The sequence below is a fragment of the Phaseolus vulgaris genome, chromosome 3 (genome assembly GCF_000499845.2).
Source record: "Phaseolus vulgaris cultivar G19833 chromosome 3, P. vulgaris v2.0, whole genome shotgun sequence".
Lineage (NCBI taxonomy): Eukaryota > Viridiplantae > Streptophyta > Magnoliopsida > Fabales > Fabaceae > Phaseolus > Phaseolus vulgaris.
This window is the reverse complement of record NC_023757.2, coordinates 14,814,033-14,835,311: the sequence shown is the minus strand read 5'-3', so window position 1 is coordinate 14,835,311 and position 21,279 is coordinate 14,814,033. Positions and strand designations below refer to the sequence as shown.

At 43.0% G+C, this 21,279-nt stretch overlaps 1 protein-coding gene across 1 annotated transcript; it reads right to left on the bottom strand.

Annotated features, from left to right (window-relative positions):
- Positions 1–5,373: 5,373 nt before the first annotated feature.
- LOC137839179 (protein FAR1-RELATED SEQUENCE 12-like) lies at positions 5,374–5,922 on the bottom strand. The gene has a single exon (XM_068648305.1). The coding sequence runs from the start codon at positions 5,920–5,922 to the stop codon at positions 5,374–5,376; it is 549 nt and encodes a 182-aa protein (XP_068504406.1).
- Between the last annotated feature and the right edge of the window lie 15,357 nt (positions 5,923–21,279).

Sequence of the window (21,279 nt, the reverse complement as noted above, 5' to 3'; positions counted from 1 at the left end):
GCCGTGCGTCAAGCCCATGTACTTTATAGGGGACCGTCGGACACTGGTGAATTCGACATGGATTGTGAGGTTCACTAGGGTCGGCTAGTCCCAAGTGTCGAGATGGGTGCCTTGGCGGCACAAGAAGCTCGGCCAACCGAAGCTGAGGAGGGCGAGTGCATTGAAGTTCAAGACTAGGTTGGCTCTTGGCTGGGCTGTTGTCTTTTCTTGTTATCTTTTTGTTTCCTTCGAGGTCGGGGTGTGGCCTCCTCCTTTTGCAGTTTTAATATATCACCCATTTCCTTTCATTCGGTCTTTTTTGCCCTTGAGGAAATAATTTGCACAAGTTAAATGTGTCGGTCTTCGTTTGTTTGGGCGTCGGCCATTGATTGTGATTGCCTAATTGAACAAGTTAAAATGGGCGATCGACCATTAATTTTGAACGCTTAATCGAACAAGTTAAAATTGGCTATTGACCATTAATTTTGAACGCTTAATCGAACAAGTTAAAATGGATGGTCGACCATTTAACATGATAGCTTGAGCTCTTCATCTTTGCGTTTTGAGGTAGAATTTGCGGAAGCTTCAATGGATTGTTGGTGGAACAAGGCTCTCCTAAGAGTTGTGGTAGTCTTGGAGGTGCATGAGAAGTAGGAGAGTGAGAGAGGTTCGGCCAACTCTCTTTGTAGGTGAAAGGTTTGAAGATTAAAGACCTAAATCCTAAGAGAGTTTAGGCAAAGGAGTAAGAATGACACATTTTGGCAGCGGAGTAAGAATGACACATTTTGGCAGCATTTCATTTCTCAAATTAATCTTAAGAAAACATGAGGTAGGCTCCTCCTTATATAGCCTTGGAGGACCGGAAATGAAGAGTTAATGGCCATGGAATGCTAGCCAAATGAAATGTAAATGTGGCGCCTAGGAAGTCACATGGTAAGCGTGAACCAAGAGTGACTATTGGTGCTTCTAAGCCTAAAAATGACCTGCCTAAGTTAGGTTAGTAGTTTCTAGAAACTGTAAGCTAACTCAGGTTGGTTTTTAGAAACCAAATTTCATCCTAATTACAATTAAAACAATTTTACAAAAGAAAATTCCTATACTACTTTGACAAGAATTTAAAGACTATGCTACGCTTGATTTTGGACCTCTTTGAACATGTAAAGGTAAGTTTCTCTGCCATCAGTGGCAGTGTCCCAATCCTCATCAAGCCTCTTGGCCATTGCCCTTGTAGTTGGCCCTATATGTCTCTGTGTTTGACCTTCCTTTGAAGTGGTGCTTGGCCCTCTTCCATCATAACGTGTGAAATCGAATGAGTGAAAATGGGCGATCGACCATTAATTGTGAGCGCTTAATCGAACAAGTTAATATGGGCGATCGACCATTAATTGTGAGCGCTTAATCGAACAAGTTAAAATGGGCGATCGACCATATAACGTGTGAAATCGAACGAGTTAAAATGGGAGGTCGGCCATTTAACGTGTGAAATTGAACGAGTTAGAATGGACGATAGACCATTAATTGTGATTGCTTAATCAAACAAGTTAAAATGGGTGATCGACCATTTAACGTGTGAGTTTGTTTGTGCCAAGTTACGATGTTAACTTGGGTGTGTATGGATTGGTCTCGGCAGGGTATGCCAGTTGGGGCTTCATCTAGACCGAGCTGAGAGAGGTGTTGGCAGGGTATGCCGGTTAAGGCTTCATCTAGAACAAACCTGGTTGATCGGTCTCGGCAGGGTATGCCGGTTAAGGCTTCATCCAGACCAAACCTGGTTGATCGGATAATAAGAAATAATATTATGGGAATCAATGTGATAATAAGAAATAATATTAATAAAATGTTAAAGAAGAAAGAGTTGAGCTTGAAAATATGTCACATAGTTGTGCTGATGATGATGGAGTGAGAGAGTGAATGATACTCCCTATAATTCACACACGCATTTATCTCCACCTCTCTCATGATAAATGATACTTACCTTTTTATATACTTTTCTAATAGCATGACATTCACTTTCTTATTTTATCTTTTAATTTTATATTTTTAATTTTCATATATTTTTTATTTGAGTTTTTATAAATATGACATTTAAAAAAAAAGAGAATAGAGTGTTTCTTTATTAAAAATAGGAAAATGATTATTTGACACCTCCAAACCGTTTGCTCCAATTTACACCTGTGTGACGTGGAGGAATGGATGATGTGGCATGGGCAGTTTTGGTATTTTTGTTAAAAGCAACGTGGCATGGGCAGTTTTGGTATTTTTGTTAAAAGCAACGTGGCATGGGCAGTTTTGGTATTTTTGTTAAAAGCAACGTGGCATGTGATCTGAAAAGGGGGAAGAGTGTATTAGGGTTTGAAATTCAAATTTTCCAGCAAGCATAGGAACGTGTAGAGATAGACGAACGGTGACTTCGGTGACTGCGGAGAAGAAGTTGTGTACGGTGACGGCGGAGAGGGCAAAGGTGCGAACTAACGGTGACGACGGAGTAGTGCTAACTTAGGGTGGTTTATTGTGAAGTGACGGCGGAGTAGTGCGAAGTGACGGTGGTGTGCGAAACGCTGCGAGGAAGGAGGAGAAGGTGGTTTGCGAAACGGTGCGAGGTAAGTTTGTTTATTTTGGTGTAGTGATTGACCAAATTTGACTGCTATAGTGGATGTATTTGAGATTGTGCATGCATAGGTAATCCTGGGAACTGAATCTGTATGGGGTGTGTGACTGTGAAGGATTTTGGATTGATGTTCTATTTCGTTGGCTGACGTTGGAAATTGATTTTCTGAGAAGCAACAAATGTATCTTAGAAATTAACGTGGGTTCATGGCCTAAGTCCTGAAGGGCAGTTATAGGTTTTTGGTCTCTTAATCCTTCATATGAAATTTCATGAAAATAAACGAAGTCAGTATAACACATTTGGTAAGTTGGAAAATCATGTGTTCATAAAAGTACTTGTAATTCCAAATGCCTCCTCTAAGGTTATTCTTTTTTGGACATTTTGTTAACAGCAAATAGGTACCATCATTTGGTGTACATATTATATTTAGTTTTTTACCCTTGAGTATGTATTTGTTGTCTAGAATTCCAGTCTCTTATTTTATGTTTCAGCCGACAAGAGGAATTGTCGCACACACCTAGAAACGAAGTCAGTATAACTCATTTGGTAAGTTGGAAAATCATGTGTTCATAAAAGTACTTGTAATTCCAAATGCCTCCTCTAAGGTTATTCTTTTTTGGACATTTTGTTAACAGCAAATAGGTACCATCATTTGGTGTACATATTATATTTAGTTTTTTACCCTTGAGTATGTATTTGTTGTCTAGAATTCCAGTCTCTTATTTTATGTTTCAGCCGACAAGAGGAATTGTCGCACACACCTAGAAACGAAGTCAGTATAACTCATTTGGTAAGTTGGAAAATCATGTGTTCATAAAAGTACTTGTAATTCCAAATGCCTCCTCTAAGGTTATTCTTTTTTGGACATTTTGTTAACAGCAAATAGGTACCATCATTTGGTGTACATATTATATTTAGTTTTTTACCCTTGAGTATGTATTTGTTGTCTAGAATTCCAGTCTCTTATTTTATGTTTCAGCCGACAAGAGGAATTGTCGCACACACCTAGAAACGAAGTTAGTATAACTCATTTGGTAAGTTGGAAAATCATGTGTTCATAAAAGTACTTGTAATTCCAAATGCCTCCTCTAAGGTTATTCTTTTTTGGACATTTTGTTAACAGCAAATAGGTACCATCATTTGGTGTACATATTATATTTAGTTTTTTACCCTTGAGTATGTATTTGTTGTCTAGAATACTGCAAATATTTTATGTTTCAGCCGACAAGAGGAATTGTCGCACACACCTAGAAACGAAGTCAGTATAAAATTACTTTCTGCTTGGTCATTGTCTTAAATTTTGTTTTTGCATTCCTGTAAGTGGAACTGATTGTTGTATGTAGTTTAGACATATTTGGATGGTATCAATGTTAATTAGGTGGGTTTTAGCATGATTTGGTGGTCATTTGTACCGTTATAGTGTAAGTGGGGACCCATGTGTTAATAAGTGGGGACCCATGAATTACTTTCTGCTTGGTCTTGTCTTATATTTTGTTTTTGCATTTCTGTAAGTGGAACTGATTGTTGTATGTAGTTTAGACATATTTGGATGGTATCAATGTTAATTAGGTGGGTTTTAGCATGATTTGGTGGTCATTTGTACCGTTATAGTGTAAGTGGGGACCCATGTGTTAATAAGTGGGGACCCATGAATTACTTTCTGCTTGGTCATTGTCTTAAATTTGTTTTTTGCATTCCTGTAAGTGGAACTGATTGTTGTATGTAGTTTAGACATATTTGGATGGTATCAATGTTAATTAGGTGGGTTTTAGCATGATTTGGTGGTCATTTGTACCGTTATAGTGTAAGTGGGGACCCATGTGTTAATAAGTGGGGACCCATGAATTACTTTCTGCTTGGTCATTGTCTTAAATTTTGTTTTTGCATTCTTGTAAGTGGAACTGAATGTCATGTGTAAGTGACACATAGTTGGACTGTATTAATGTTAATTGAGTGGGTTTTAACTTGATGTGGTGGTCATTGGTTTTTTGAAGTTTTAGAGAATGGAAACTTCACGGTCCAAGAATTTTGTCCGTCATGCAAAAGCTGATATGAAGGTACTAATTTTACATTTTGTTCATAATAGTTGAATATTTTGTGAATTGGCATGGTAAAATAAATAAAGTTGTTGTTATTGGTTTATGTTCTAATGTTGCAGGTACGAGTTAGGCACAATGTGCTGACTCAATATATTGTTGATGTCAACCGTAAACTTAGTAGGTTTCAACAAGAAAGGATTAAACAAACTTCATTTAAGTGGATGCTTGAAATGGACAAAGTGTTGGATATATCTAACAGCCTCATGAGAGAACTATTAAGTAGATGGGCAGCCGATAAGGAAGCATTTAGGATTAGAAAAAGTATAGTTCCATTTTCAACTCTTGATGTGTGTTTTGCATTAGAATTGCCGGTTGTGGGGGAAGAGGTGAAAATGGAGAATGATGGAGGAGGTGTTGTGAATACATTGTTTGAAGAAGGGGAGGAAATGAATTTGTCAACAATTTTGAAAAAGTTGGAGGATAAAAATTTGAACAAAAATGTTGATGATTTTGTTAGGTTATACATATTGCTAGGGTTATATGTATTTTATGTTCCTAGAACTTCTAGAACCTTTACTTCTTTTGCTTTTAAGTGTTTAGACAATTTAGATGCATTACAATTATATAACTAGGGGGGTGCAGTGTATAATGTCTTAGTTACAAGTTTGACGAGGGCATCCCAAGTTTACTACGAAGACAAGAATGTTAGTGAAATATATTTGGCAGGTTGTGTCGCTGTTTTGCAGGTTAGTTACGAACCCCAGCATTGTCATTAATATCCAACACTCTTTTTGTTTGCAAAGATATTTTCCTATTACCGTGAAACAATCTAGAATTCGTCGGGCTCAATTGATGTGAGTGTTCCTCGTGTACCGACATAATATACCACTTGCCTTCTTTTATTCCAACAGTTATACGAGCCGGACATTCAACCGTCTGAGTAGGGTGAGTGCTTAATTCTGGTGGAATCGCAGACATGTAATTTCCCGCCCTAGCACATACTAAGATAAAGTACCTTAATTCCTTGTCAGGTCCTTTTTTTGAACTTCGAGTTCTAATTGCAAAACCCTTTTTAATGCCATATTGTCGGTAATAACTTTTCACGGCATCTGCAGTGTCAAAACACATTCCAACTGTAGGAGCTGATTCATCAACTACATTTGGAACAGACTCATCAATATTGATCTGGGAATCTGTATCAGGAAGTATATTTTCCACATAATCATTCCCAGCTAAATGATTCGAATGCTGAGATTCTTCTAAGAACGGAATGTCATCAAGTGACAAATCTGTCATTACCTTAAACCTGTTGTGTGTACAATGCTTAGCTTAATTGACGTTCACAAAAAAAATTAATGCACATGTATACAATTTTCTTTATATAACTTAACTTAAAAATTTAAAACAATGAACAAAATAAATCTACTGCATCATTAAAGAACTATGACTACTTTTATGCATTATTTAACAATTTGCACAAAGTTACAAATAAGCTATGTATTGAATGCAAGAGTACCTTCACCAACAGAACCTTCAATGGATGCTGACCGTGGTGGACCTTAACTGCTCTTGAATTTGTATTTAATGCAATGAAGAACAATGAAGATTAGTGAATGCTGACAGTGCTGGACGTTATCTGCCCTTGAATTTCTAGTTAATGCAGTGAAGAACAATGAAGAAGAACCGTTGCTATCAATGAATGCTGACAGTGGTGGACGTTATCTGCTTTTGAATTTGTAGTTAATGCAAGGAAGTAGAATGAAGAAGAACTGGTGCTATAATGAATGCTGACAGTGGTGGAGGGGATGCAGGACGTGGTGCTGGACGAGGTAGAATGAAGGGCACACACTTTCTCTTTAATGTGTGAATGGAAAAATCAGCATTTGTGGCATTGAGGAATGAACCCCACCTGCAAAAAACTAAAGATAAAGTTGGAGCAAAACTATCTTTGCACGTAACATTCATGGCAAATTAGCATTTATTGCCATTTTAAGAAGTACCGTACTGCACCTCACTTTAAAACATATTTTAAATTAAATTATTGATGCATTTATGCTAAGTTATTATTAGACAAGACATTTGCTTTTTCCTTGCTTGAAACGTGAACATGTGCCCAAAGTTCATCTTTAAATGCCACTCACCTAAACTGTACCACACCTAAACTGCACCTCATATTAAAAATTATTTTAAAAAACAAATTATTGTTGCATTTATGATATGTTATTAAGGGTTATTAATTAGACAATACATCTGCTTTTTCCTTGCTTGAAATGTGAACATGTGCCAAACATTCATCTTTATATGGCACCCACCTAAACCGCACCTAACCTTTAAAAATATTTTAAAAAACAAATTCTTCCATTTTCGTCCCTTTTCCTTCCTTCAATAACATGTGCCCAACGTTCATCTATATATAGGGCATGCGATAGGATGAATTTGTTCAACTATACATCCATTCCAAATGGAGTCATGGGAAGGGCTTGATATCGACGACAATGACATTGGTAGTTATGTACGACGTTGCAACTCTACTACCAATGTCATTCCGGGACCAGCTGGTAATGTGCAAGCCATGATCCTTAATCGGAACTCTGACCAGCCAGTGAACACTCAAGAATTTATAAACCGTATAGGTCAACAAACTTATGATCGTGATTTTACATCCAACCAATGGAAATGGGCAGAAAAATTCCTTCAATTCCAAGGTAATACTCAATCACCTTTTTTAGAATGGAACAACAAAAGTTTATGTCTAAAATGATGTTTTCATTTTATTGAGAAGGAGAAATTGAAGGACGTGGTTCTGAACAGAGATCATTCCTGGGAAGTTTGAAAGAATTAGATGTTTTCCCACTCTTAAGTTGTCTAATCAAATCATGCAAGCACAATGGTCTAGGAGACATGTTAATAACAATTAAGGTAATATACCTATTATGTAATCTTTCTTACATTTTGCAAAAGAAGTTGTATACTAAATTTCTTGCTTTACAGGATCGGACGGGGACTGCAAGTGCAAGTGTTCATGGGAAGGTTTTAAAGAATGAAGAATTTGGTTCTCTAATTGAAGTTGGCTCTGTTTTAGTCTTAAAGAATGTATTAACCTGGTGAAAAACAAACTTTTCTTTTACAATTCCATATGTCATGTCATTCATACAAGTATTTTTGTGTGTTTTTTAGGTGGGCATTTTCACTCCAAATCGAAGGAACTTCTACCTTAATATCACTCTTAACAACATTGTCAAGGTATGTAGTCAATCAAAATAAATGTAATACAACTGTGCAAGTTAAAATAATAATCGTCTTCTTTAGATTACATTACATGGTTGAAATTAAATTGTCATTCATGTAGGTTTTCAATTCTGACATATGTCCACCCACTGATGACTTAGTTCGTGCTTGTCATCCAGTAGTAAGACTTCCACCCACGACTCTAGGTACAATACAAGAAATGAACAACACTTTAAAAACTATAATGAAAGTTGCCCATGTATATTGTCTAACATTTGCCTTCCTCATCAATTTTCAGATGCAGAAAAGATGGAGTTATTATTCAAGGCCATCAAAAAATAAGGAATTAGACAATCTTGAATATTATGTAGTTCGAACTTGTATGTGACGTCAAATAATGTTAAATGACGATTATTAACATCTCAGTTTTTTTGCTGTTTTTATGTAAGTGGGGACCCCATTTATTTTAACTGGGGACCTATGTTGTAGTTTGTGAACAGTAATTTAATCCTGCAACTGGGTAATTTAATCCTTAATTTCTGGTGTATTTATATAAGTGGGGACCCCTGTTATTTTAACTGGGGAGCTATGTTGTAGTTTTTGCACAGTCACTTAATCCTGCAACTGGGTCATGAGTTTTGGATTTTTCGTCAGCAAAGAGGGTTCAGATGGGAGTCCAGGGACCACATTGGAGGTTCAGGCCATTCATTGGTGAAAGTCTACCTCAATTTCTGGTGTATTTATATAAGTGGGGACCCCTGTTATTTTAACTGGGGACCTATGTTGTAGTTTTTGCACAGTCACTTAATCCTGCAACTGGGTCATCAGTTTTGGATTTTTTGGCTGCAAAGAGGGTTCAGATGGGAGTCCAAGGACCTCATTGGAGGTTCAGGCCATTCATTGGTGAAAGTCTACCTCAATTTCTGGTGTATTTATATAAGTGGGGACCCCTGTTATTTTAACTGGGGACCTATGTTGTAGTTTTTGCACAATCACTTAATCCTGCAACTGGGTCATCAGTTTTGGATTTTTCGTCTGCAAAGAGGGGTCAGATGGGAGTCCAGGGACCTCATTGGAGGTTCAGGCCATTCATTGGTGAAAGTCTACCTCAATTTCTGGTGTATTTATATAAGTGGGGACCCCTGTTATTTTAACTGGGGACCTATGTTGTAGTTTTTGCACAGTCACTTAATCCTGCAACTGGGTCATCAGTTTTGGATTTTTTGGCTGCAAAGAGGGTTCAGATGGGAGTCCAGGGACCTCATTGGAGGTTCAGGCCATTCATTGGTGAAAGTCTACCTCAATTTCTGGTGTATTTATATAAGTGGGGACCCCTGTTATTTTAACTGGGGACCTATGTTGTAGTTTTTGCACAGTCACTTAATCCTGCAACTGGGTCATCAGTTTTGGATTTTTTGGCTGCAAAGAGGGTTCAGATGGGAGTCCAGGGACCTCATTGGAGGTTCAGGCCATTCATTGGTGAAAGTCTACCTCAATTTCTGGTGTATTTATATAAGTGGGGACCCCTGTTATTTTAACTGGGGACCTATGTTGTAGTTTTTGCACAGTCACTTAATCCTGCAACTGGGTCATCAATTTTGGATTTTTTGGCTGCAAAGAGGGTTCAGATGGGAGTCCAGGGAATTCTAGTTTTGGTTAAGATAATAAGAAAAAACAGTTGAGTGGGTCTATTCCATGCATATTTTTTTCAGTGAGGAATCTAGATGACCAATTTTCCAAGCAAGCTATCAGAACATAAAGCCAAGTCAGGATCCCTAAAGGGACAGAAAATAAAGAAGTTATTTCTTTTCATCTCGTGGATTATGAGAAGATTTGACGAGTGGATTTTAGAGAAAAATGATGTTGTTTGAATTTTGGTATGTTAAAGTAAATTTGTAAGGAAAATTTATTGAATTTTGTGAATGATGTGATGGTTGTGTGAACATTTTTAATTTTTTTAAAATGTGTAAAATGTAAGTTTACAAATTTATTTTTATTTTTAAAAATATATAAATAATAAAAAATATATAATTAATTTATATATTTATTTATTTTTATAATTAATAATAATAATAATATTATTATATAAATACATATATTTATGTTTATTATTATTAATTATTATCATTAATTATTTTTATTAATAATATTATTAAATATTTGATACAAATAAAATTAAGGATAATTTTGACATTTTAATGGTATTATATAAATTTTTAATAATTACAAAATATATATTATAAATTAATTTTTATTTTACCATTATTTATTTTTATCATTATTAAATATTATTTATAATTTATAATTATAGTTATTATTTCATAAATTTATTATTAATATTTTTATTTAAACTATCATTTTATATATTTATTAATATTTTAATAATTATTATTATTTAATATAATTAATTATACTTATTTTATTATAATATATGTTCCTGCTAGGGAGATGAGACCTAGAGAACTATTGAAGCCTTCGTCTTCCTCCTTCGGTCGGGCAGGTTGTTGGGTGCTTGACTGGGGTCCTTTTTGTCTTCGCGCTTTTCCCTCGGCTCTCGGTCTCAGGTGAACACCGAATGGGGGTACCTACGGAAGGCACTCCAACGCTCAAGTCAGTAAAGCGGGTGATCAGTATTCGGGTAGGTGCACAGTAATAAATGACGTACATTTCTTCTTGGGATGTGTGTTATTAATATTATTTTAATGGGCTTACCTTATTGGGTCTGATTAGTGGAGTGGAGCTCACTTATGGGTGTATTACCTAATCCTTAATGACGGATTAACTTCACTAACCTTAGTTTGAGCGTTAATTGATGTATGTGTCGGCCGGCCTGGCCGACCGTGACGATTTCTCTTGTCTCGGCCAAGTTTCCATGGTCTCGGCCAGGTTTCTCTGGTCTCGGTCAAGTAGACCAGGTCTTAAGCAACTAGGTGGGTCTCGGTCAGGGAGACCGAGTGTCGGTCTCGCCCACACCAGTACACTTGCCCCCCAGGCTCGAGGACGGTTATGTCCGATGAGTCTTTAATAGTGGGTGTCAGTCGGTCTCCTTGGTCGTGTGGTTGTCTCGTTCTCCAAGGTGTGACGTGACCTCAGGCGGCGTGACATGACCTCAGGCAGCGTGATGTGGCTAGCATTAATGAGGAGTTTTTTGGGCGGGAAGCGTTGTGGACCGTTGGATCAAGAAGATCTAACGGTTGAGATGGATTCAACGTTTCGAATTCCGAGGCCGCAAGCTCCTATAAATAACGGTCTCAACAGTCCCGAGACGCTGTGTTTTTCATTTGTGAGTTTGTCTGATAGCCGAGCGTTCTCTCATCCATAGCTCTGAGATCCGAGTGACTTCTCACCCTTCTTTATTAGACTCAATCTTGTCCAATTTTCACAAGGTTAGTCATGTCGACCCTCGGCCTACGTCATCTTCCTCTGGTCACCCTTCCTCCCCTCTCGGTCGCCCCTCTCTTCTTGTTGGACCTTCTTCTTCTTCCTCAACTTCTTCTTCTTCATCATCTACCACCAACTCCTTGTCGGTCATGGTGGTCGAGGCGCCACCCCTGGTAGAGGTACTTAGGGGGGACGATCCAACCAATGTTGTTGACCAGTCGGACTCTCCCCCGACGGTCATTCCTCTCGTGGACCTTAGCTGGGTGGACCCTAAGGTGGTTGAAATCTCGTCGACCTATAATACCGAGGTATCTGTGACCAAGTTTTTGGCCAAGTACCCGGTTCTAAAGGCGGGCGGACACTCTCACTACTTTAGTGTTTTGCCTTGTGAGCCCCCTGAGAGTGTGTGCTTGGGGTGATCGGGTACTGGTCTCCCCTTCTTCTATATGTACACCTGTTTCTTCTCGGACCTACATGTGTCCCTTCCCTTTGATAAATTCACAATGGGCGTCCTTCGAGCGCTCAATGTGGTTCCCACCCAGATCCATCCAAACACCTGGTCGTCCCTTCAGGCCTTTCGCCTGCTATGTGATGTTATGCGCCTTCGTCCCACTCCCTCTTCCTTTCTTTGTTACTATGTCTCTCACCCCGCCCAACCTGCCTCTTGGCTCTTCTTGGTCGGTCGGCCAGGGAGTGTTTTGTTCGACCCCTTTGCAGTCTCGTACAAGAGGTTCATTAAGGTTATCGTTCGGCCAGAGGCGACGACCTTCTTTTTTGATGAGGCCGGTCGGTCTCGGTTCCCCTTGTACTGGACTGCCAATTCTCGGGATTTTAAGGCGTGGCCGAGGCCTATGGGGAGTGACGAGGAGGTGGAGGTTCTCTCCCTCTTCACTGCACTCCCGATGAAGCTTCCCTGTCAAATGTTGATCGGTGCTTACGCCGAGACGGCACGATGGACGGGCGTTAGGGGTATAGGTTTGTTGTTTATGGCGGTCGGTACTTTTGCTTTCGTCTTTTAACTCTTGTTATTTTTTTTTTTGCTTTTGCAGCTGTTATGGTTCAAGACAAGCCAGCCGGTGTGAGCTTGTTGGATAACTATCGGCAGAGCGCGGCCGGTAGGAAGGGACGTCGGAGCATCGACGTCCTTCCTTCATCAAAGGGTGCAGGTGCTGACAAGGGCTCGACCGAACCTTCCAGCTGGTCCAAGAAAAGGTCGAGGGATGGTGGTAACGTTGCCACCACCACTCGGTCCCCTGGCTCTCTGCCAACATCGCTGCCTTGTCGGGAGGTTGTTGAGGCGGGCTCTCCCTCTCCCCGGCGTGTAGAGCGGGTGGTCGGGCCTATCGAGGCCGTTCTAGGGCTTCCCCATCGCCTCTCGATCTTCTGGGAGCGGCCATCAATTCACGCGCCGAGTTCGCATGGCCCTCCCTAAGGAGACTCGGGAGTCGATCCGAGGTGTTTCCCCCCCAGACTTGCTGAGGAGCGACTTGGAACTAATGTGCCGCTCGATCGTCCTCATCGAGCATGGGATCCAAGACCGGGACCGTCATGCCGAGGACGTGTCTCGGTTGGAGCATCAACTGGCCGAGTCCAGTGAAGACCTGAAGCAGTCATTGGCTGCTAACAACGAGTTATCGGCAAGGATTGCTCGGGAGGCGAGCAAGAGGGAGCTGGCACAATAGGACGCTACCGAGGCGAGGCAGCGTTTGGCGGCGGCGGAGGCCGAGGCGTTGAGGGCGGCAACTGAGATTGTCAAACTGAAGAAGATGGTCGAGGAGAGAGATGAGAAGCTCTCGTCCTCGACCACTGAGTTGGCCGCCCTCTAGACTGCAAAGGACCAGGTCGAGGCTGAGCTCGACCAAAACTACGAGGAGTCGGAGGAATTGCTGAAGCAATGCTTCGACCGAGCCGTGCGTCAAGCCCATGTACTTTATAGGGGACCGTCGGACACTGGTGAATTCGACATGGATTGTGAGGTTCACTAGGGTCGGCTAGTCCCAAGTGTCGAGATGGGTGCCTTGGCGGCACAAGAAGCTCGGCCAACCGAAGCTGAGGAGGGCGAGTGCATTGAAGTTCAAGACTAGGTTGGCTCTTGGCTGGGCTGTTGTCTTTTCTTGTTATCTTTTTGTTTCCTTCGAGGTCGGGGTGTGGCCTCCTCCTTTTGCAGTTTTAATATATCACCCATTTCCTTTCATTCGGTCTTTTTTGCCCTTGAGGAAATAATTTGCACAAGTTAAATGTGTCGGTCTTCGTTTGTTTGGGCGTCGGCCATTGATTGTGATTGCCTAATTGAACAAGTTAAAATGGGCGATCGACCATTAATTTTGAACGCTTAATCGAACAAGTTAAAATTGGCTATTGACCATTAATTTTGAACGCTTAATCGAACAAGTTAAAATGGATGGTCGACCATTTAACATGATAGCTTGAGCTCTTCATCTTTGCGTTTTGAGGTAGAATTTGCGGAAGCTTCAATGGATTGTTGGTGGAACAAGGCTCTCCTAAGAGTTGTGGTAGTCTTGGAGGTGCATGAGAAGTAGGAGAGTGAGAGAGGTTCGGCCAACTCTCTTTGTAGGTGAAAGGTTTGAAGATTAAAGACCTAAATCCTAAGAGAGTTTAGGCAAAGGAGTAAGAATGACACATTTTGGCAGCGGAGTAAGAATGACACATTTTGGCAGCATTTCATTTCTCAAATTAATCTTAAGAAAACATGAGGTAGGCTCCTCCTTATATAGCCTTGGAGGACCGGAAATGAAGAGTTAATGGCCATGGAATGCTAGCCAAATGAAATGTAAATGTGGCGCCTAGGAAGTCACATGGTAAGCGTGAACCAAGAGTGACTATTGGTGCTTCTAAGCCTAAAAATGACCTGCCTAAGTTAGGTTAGTAGTTTCTAGAAACTGTAAGCTAACTCAGGTTGGTTTTTAGAAACCAAATTTCATCCTAATTACAATTAAAACAATTTTACAAAAGAAAATTCCTATACTACTTTGACAAGAATTTAAAGACTATGCTACGCTTGATTTTGGACCTCTTTGAACATGTAAAGGTAAGTTTCTCTGCCATCAGTGGCAGTGTCCCAATCCTCATCAAGCCTCTTGGCCATTGCCCTTGTAGTTGGCCCTATATGTCTCTGTGTTTGACCTTCCTTTGAAGTGGTGCTTGGCCCTCTTCCATCATAACGTGTGAAATCGAATGAGTGAAAATGGGCGATCGACCATTAATTGTGAGCGCTTAATCGAACAAGTTAATATGGGCGATCGACCATTAATTGTGAGCGCTTAATCGAACAAGTTAAAATGGGCGATCGACCATATAACGTGTGAAATCGAACGAGTTAAAATGGGAGGTCGGCCATTTAACGTGTGAAATTGAACGAGTTAGAATGGACGATAGACCATTAATTGTGATTGCTTAATCAAACAAGTTAAAATGGGTGATCGACCATTTAACGTGTGAGTTTGTTTGTGCCAAGTTACGATGTTAACTTGGGTGTGTATGGATTGGTCTCGGCAGGGTATGCCAGTTGGGGCTTCATCTAGACCGAGCTGAGAGAGGTGTTGGCAGGGTATGCCGGTTAAGGCTTCATCTAGAACAAACCTGGTTGATCGGTCTCGGCAGGGTATGCCGGTTAAGGCTTCATCCAGACCAAACCTGGTTGATCGGTCTCTGCCGGGTATGCCGGTTAAGGCTTCATCCAGACTGAGCTAGAGAGGTGTTGGCTTGGTATGCCGGTTAAGGCTTCGTCCAGACCAAACCTGGTTGATCGGTCTCGACAGGGTATGCCGATTAAGGCTTCATCCAGACCGAGCCGAGAGGTTGCAGGAGAACAGTGCTAATACTTTGATGAAAACGTCTCGTCAAAACCTCCCTGATAGGGTGAGGAAAGAGTGTGTTACTTTATTAAATTCAGTTGTAATAAAACTTGAGGTGCGTGGCATTCCACATCCTCGGTACAATTTTTCCTGAAAGCTACTCTAAGTGATAAGCTCCCCCCTATGCGACTTCTTGGACTCGTTTAGGGTGAGGTCGAACATTTGCCTTCATATGGTGGGCTCGGCCACCTCGACTGGGATCATGGCCTTGGCCCCATATGTCAGGTTATAGGGTGTCTCCTGCATGGTAGTTTGGGGGTGCATCTGTACGCCCAAAGTACTTCTATCAGCTCTTCGGTCCATCGGCCTTTTGCGTTGCCCAAGCGCTTTTTTAGCTCGTTGAGTATGACCTTGTTGGCGGTCTCGGCCTGCCGGTTAGTTTGCGGGTGTTCTACCGAGGCCGTAACAGACTTGATGCTCAGGTCGTCATAGAAGGACTACAAGCCTCGGTCAATAAACTGTCGGGCATTATCAGTGATTATTGTGTGCGAGATGCCAAATCGGCAAACAATGCTCCTCCATACGAAATTTTGCACGTTTTTGGCCGAGATGGTTGCAAGGTGTTTGGCCTCGATCCATTTGGTGAAGGAGTCGACTCCCACGAGGAGGAACTTGGTATGCCCTTTTCCTGGCGCAAAGGGACCGATAATGTCCATCCCCCATATGGCGAACGGCCATGGGGAGATAATGTTGTGCAACTCTTCCAGCCTGGTGTGATGGAGAGGGTCGAACTCCTGACACTTGGCACATTTCTTCACGTACTCGACACAGTCACCCTAGACGGTCGGCCAGTAGTAGCCGGCCCGCAGAACCTTAGCAGCCATCGTCCTCGCCCCAGAGTGATTTCCACATACTACTTCGTGGTTCTCGACCAGAATGTACTCGGTCCGTTTGCTGGTGATGCATTTCAGCAAGGGGGTCGAGTATCCTCTTTGATACAAGTCTTCGTTGATCATGGTGTATCGGGCGCACTGTTGTTTCATCGCTTTTTCTTTCTCTGGTTTGCATGTGCCGTCCTCTAGGTACTGGATGATGGGTGTCATCCAGTTATCGGTCTCGACCTCGGCCTCGTCTATTGCAAGATATTCAATCTCGGTCACACTTGGGTGCCTCAGCAATATTTGTATGACTGATCGCTGGTGGCTCTTTTTCTTGGTGACCGACAGCTTAAACAAGATGTCGGCCCTTTTTTTTCCTCCCTCGGTATGTGTTCCAAGGGTGCCTTGTTGAACCGGGTGATACTGTTTTTGGCCGCGTGGTAGTATCGTTGTAATAGAGGTTCCTTCACCTCGAATTCTCTGTTGACCTGTCCGATCATGACCTGGGAGTCGCTTTTGCACGTGACCTCACGTGCTCCCATGTCGTAGGCTAGGTTCAGTCCAACGAGCAAGGCCTCGTATTCGGCCTGGTTGTCGGTCGCCCAGAACCCGAACTGGAGTGCTTGCTCTAGGAGGAGGTCGCCCGACCCTTCCAGGACGACTCCTACTCCATAGGCCGTTTTGTTTGACGAGCCGTCCACATAGAGCGTTCACCCGCCCGAGAGGGTGGGCAGTGGTGTCAGCTCGACCGAAAAGTCGGTCAGGCACTAAGATTTGATGGCGCCCCTCGGTTCATATCGTATGTCGAACTTAGATAGTTTGACTGACCAACTTATCATTCTCCTTGCAAGGTCCAGATAGTCGGTCCTTACAGTTATTGAGTGGTTTTGGAACTAGGGGCGCATCCGTCTTGTTGTGAGGACTGGGGCGAGAGCCACCTTCTCGTTCAACTGGTATCTCATCTCGGCTGCGTGGAAGGTTCGGCTGACGAAGTATACCGACCGTTCCTCGCCCACGGCCTCCTGCACCAAAGCGACACTGACTGCTTCCTCCGAGACTGCCAGATACACCTGGATTGGGTGGTCGGGTCTCGGCTTCTAGATGACAGTCGGGGATGTCAGGAACTCTTTGAACTGTTTGAAGATTTCTTCACATCGGTCGTCCCAGCTGAACTTGGTGGCCTTCCAAAGCACCTGGACCATTGGTCTCGTCTCTTCGGCCAGGCAGGGGACGAACCTGAAGGGCAGTTAGGCGCCCTAGGAGTTGTTGTACCTTCTTGATGTTCTTCGGACTTCTCATGCCAAGTATGACTTGACATTTGTCGGGGTTGGCTTCTATCCCCCGGTGGGTGAGCATGAAGCCTAGAAACTTCCCTCCCTCAACCCTGAATGTGCACTTCTCGGGGTTGAGCTTCATGTTGACCCCTCTGAAGGCCTTAAAGACCTCGTTCAGGTCCTTCAGATGTTGTTCGAAAGAGTTGGACTTCACGACTATGTCGTCCACATATGCCTCTACTGCCCGACCAATTAGGCCTTTGAAGATTTTTTCCATGAGGTGCTGGTAGGTTGCCCCCGCGTTCTTGAGGCCGAACGACATGACCTCGTAGTAGTAGTTGGCATCGGTCGTCATGAAGGCCGTTTTCTCCTTGTCCCTAAGAGGGGATAGGTATCCTTCGGACATGCGCTGTTGATGTTTCTATAGCCGACGCACATCCTCGCGTTGTCGTTCGACTTGGTGACCATGACGACATTGGCCAACCAAGTCATGTATCGGGCCTCCCGTATGAATCTGGCTGACAGAAGCTTTTCGGCCTCTGCCTTCGTTGCTAGACGGTTTTCATCGCCTAGGTCCCTCTTCTTCTGGGAGATCAGTCGGGCTTCTTTAAATATCGACAGTCGATGGGTGATGACAACCGGGTTTACCATCGACATGTCATCCGGTGTCCATGCGAACATGCCCATATTCTTCTTCAGCGCGGCGTGCATGATCTCAGTCTCGACAACTGCCATGGTCGTTCCTACAGTGGTGTTGTGTTCTTCATCCAAGAGAGGTACCCTCCTCAGCTCTTCTCGAGCCTCCAATCTATCCTCGGTCGCCCGGGGGTCAAGGTCTACCAAGGTTACGGTTGGTTGGACTGACATCGGTCGGGGCCTCCCTAGGTGAACGGTCCTTTCGAGAGGACTTTCTCTTGGGAGAGATGTCGTCCATAAGGCTCCACCCAAAGGCTTTCGGCATAGCACTCTTGTGCCTCCTTTTGGTCCAAGTGGACAGTGAAAATGTCCCCCGTCTTCGAAGGGAACTTCATTGCCAAGTGAGGGGTTGATACAATGGCCATCAGCCGGTTCATGGACGGCCGACCGAGGAGGATGTTGTAAGAGGTGTTGGCATCGATGACCAGATACCAGATTTTTATAGTCCTGGTATTCTTTCCCTCGTCGAAGGTGGTATAGAGCTCGATGTAGCCCTTGGTACCTACCCTATCATCCGAGAATCCTACTACATGGCGTCGTAAGACATCATCTCGGTCTCGACTATTCTCGTGGCCTTGAACGTTTTCCAGTAGAGGATGTCTACTAAACTTCCTTGGTCCACGAGAGTCTTCCGGATGGTGAATCGGTCTATATCGACCGATATTACCATTGGGTCGTCCTGTTGGCGGCAATCCATGCCTTTGAAGTCCTCATTCGTGAAGGTGATGGGTGGCATCCTCGGTCGGTATGCCACTGCGTTCACCTGGTGTACCGCCCGCAGGTGTTTGTTTTTTTGCGTTGTTGGTGCTTCCTACCCCAGTGAAGCCGCCGACTATGATGTTGATAACCTCTCGATTACCTCTTCTGTCGGCCTCCCTGGGGGGTCATCCCTGCAGGGAGGGTCGTCCCTCCTAGGCTGTCGGTTGTCTCAGTGATCTCAGTCATTTCGACCGCGTTGGGGTGACCTCGTCCGTCTAGGTTGTTCCGCTCGGCGGGGTGGGTCTTAGCCGTTCCTGACGAATCGGCGGATGTGTCCAGCTTGGATAAGTTCCTCAATCTTATCCTTCAGAGCCTGACACTCCTCGGTTGAGTGCCCGCTGTTTTGGTGGTATCGACATTGCTTTCTTCGGTCGACATTATTCGGGTTGGCCACTTTCCTTGGAGGAGGGATCAACTCAGCGTTGAGAGCCTCGTTCAGAATCCTTCCCTTCTCGACCATAAGGGGTGTGTATCTCGAGAACCGGATTGGTCGGTCTCGGTTGTCTCTGCGTCAGTTGTTCCTTTGACTTGGCCGGGCCTGGCGGTCTTTCTCCTCTTTGTTCTTCTCTCTGATGGCCTCAGCACGGGCCTGGTTACGGAACTCTCTGAGTTCTTCCAGCTGCATGTACTTAGCGGCTCTCTTCCTCAGCTCGTCCAGGCTGTCGACCGACTTCATGCACCGGCTGTCAGCATGTGATGCATGGCAACGTCCGGGCTCAGATTCCAGATGTTCATTGCCACCTTGCTGAACCTATCAACAAAGGTTCTCAACGACTCTCCCTTCTCCTGGCGGATGCCTACCAGGGCGATGGAGGTCAGGTGGTGCGACCGACTGGTTGCGAACTGGGTCTCAAACTTTGTCACGAGTGTGGCAAAGCTGTCAATGGAGTTGGGTGAGACCTTGGTGAACCAACTAAGGGTTGCTCCCTTCAAGGACGTAGGAAACACTCGACATAAAACTGCGTCATCCGAGGTGTAGAGGCTCATATGGGTGGTGTATGCATCAATATGCTCGTCCGGGTCGGTAGACCCGTCATATCGGTCTCGGTTGAAACCCTTCCACTTGTCTAGTAGTGGAACTTCGATGATGGTTTTGGTAAAAGGATGTCGGCGGGTCGAGTCAGCCGTCACGGTCGTCCGGGCGTACCTGACCAGGCATGACTCGTCGTCCATCTCGGTCTCCCGGGGTGGGGGACGTTGTCTCTCGTCCCCTCGGTCGGTCTTGGGTTGGGGGAGAGGTGTAGGACCTGCCGACGACATTGGTCGGTACAGCAGAAGGTCTTCCCTCCCCCAGCTTCTTTTTCATCTCTTCGTTCTCCCTACGGAGAACCTACAGCTCCTACTCGTTCTTCTGAGCAGTCTCCTCAGTCTTCCTCTTCATCTCGTCCATCTCTCTCTGGAGAGACAGCAACAACATCGTCTGGTCAGCTTCAGTCATTCTCTCCATACTTCTGGTTGAGACCATCTACTTTCTTTCTTCAGCTAGTTTCTTTCGGTCCCATGGTGGGCACCAATTGTTCCTGCTAGGGAGATGGGACCTAGAGAACTATTGAAGCCTTCGTCTTCCTCCTTCGGACGGGCAGGTTGTTGGGTGCTTGACTGGGGTCCTTCTCGTCTTTGTGCTTCTCCTTCGGCTCTTGGTCTCGGGTGAACACCGAATGGAGGGGTACCTGCGGAAGGCACTCTGACGCTCAAGTTAGCAAAGCGGGTGATCAGTATTCGAGTAGGTGCACAGTAATAAATGACGTACCTTTCTTCTTGAGATGTGTGTTATTTATATTATTTTAATGGACTTACCTTATTAGGCCTGATTAGTGGAGTGGATCTCACTTATGGGTGTATTACATAATCCTTAATGACAGATTAACTTCACTGACCTTGGTTTGGGCGTTAATTGATGTATGTGTTGGTCGGCCTAGCCAACCGTGACGATTTCTCTTGTCTCGACCAAGTTTCCATGGTCTCGGCCAAGTTTCCATGGTCTCGGTCAGGTTTCTCTGGTCTCGATCAGGTAGAACAAGTCTTAGACAGGTAGGTGGGTCTCGGTTAGGAAGACCAAGTGTTGGTCTCGCCCATACCAGTACAATATAAATATAAAATATGAATAGATTAATAATATAAGAAATATAATATATATTTAATATAATAATTATAAAATATATATTTATTATAATATTTATATGTTTAATCACATTGTTCCCTCAAATATGCGAAAGAACATTCATACACTTTTACCTCAATTTTTGTATTTTTTTATTTTTATTTCTTGATTTGTGATGAGTTTTATGGGCATTTCTTCCCTCTTCTCAAAATTCGTCGTTGGATACAAATGGACCCTTTATGCTTTCACAAGTGACCAAAAGGAAAAATTATTATAAATGATACATTGATACGAGTTTGATGACAAAAAAAATAAAAAAAAATTGTTATTTTATTATAATACAATATTTCTAAAAATGGTTATAAAATGGTTGTTTTTTTAGTATTAGAGTGTGAAAGAAATTTTATTCTATAATAAAAGCACTTCAAAAGATATTAGGAATAAAGTCTTATGGATTTCTTTTCTATAATAGTGGGTTGCAGCAAATGTTTGCCCTGATTATTTGATCAAAAGCCATGGAA

What these genes read in the sequence shown, in the direction of transcription:
- LOC137839179 (XM_068648305.1), bottom strand. Translation starts at nt 5,922, where the DNA reads ATGACAGATTTGTCACTTGATGACATTCCGTTCTTAGAAGAATCTCAG.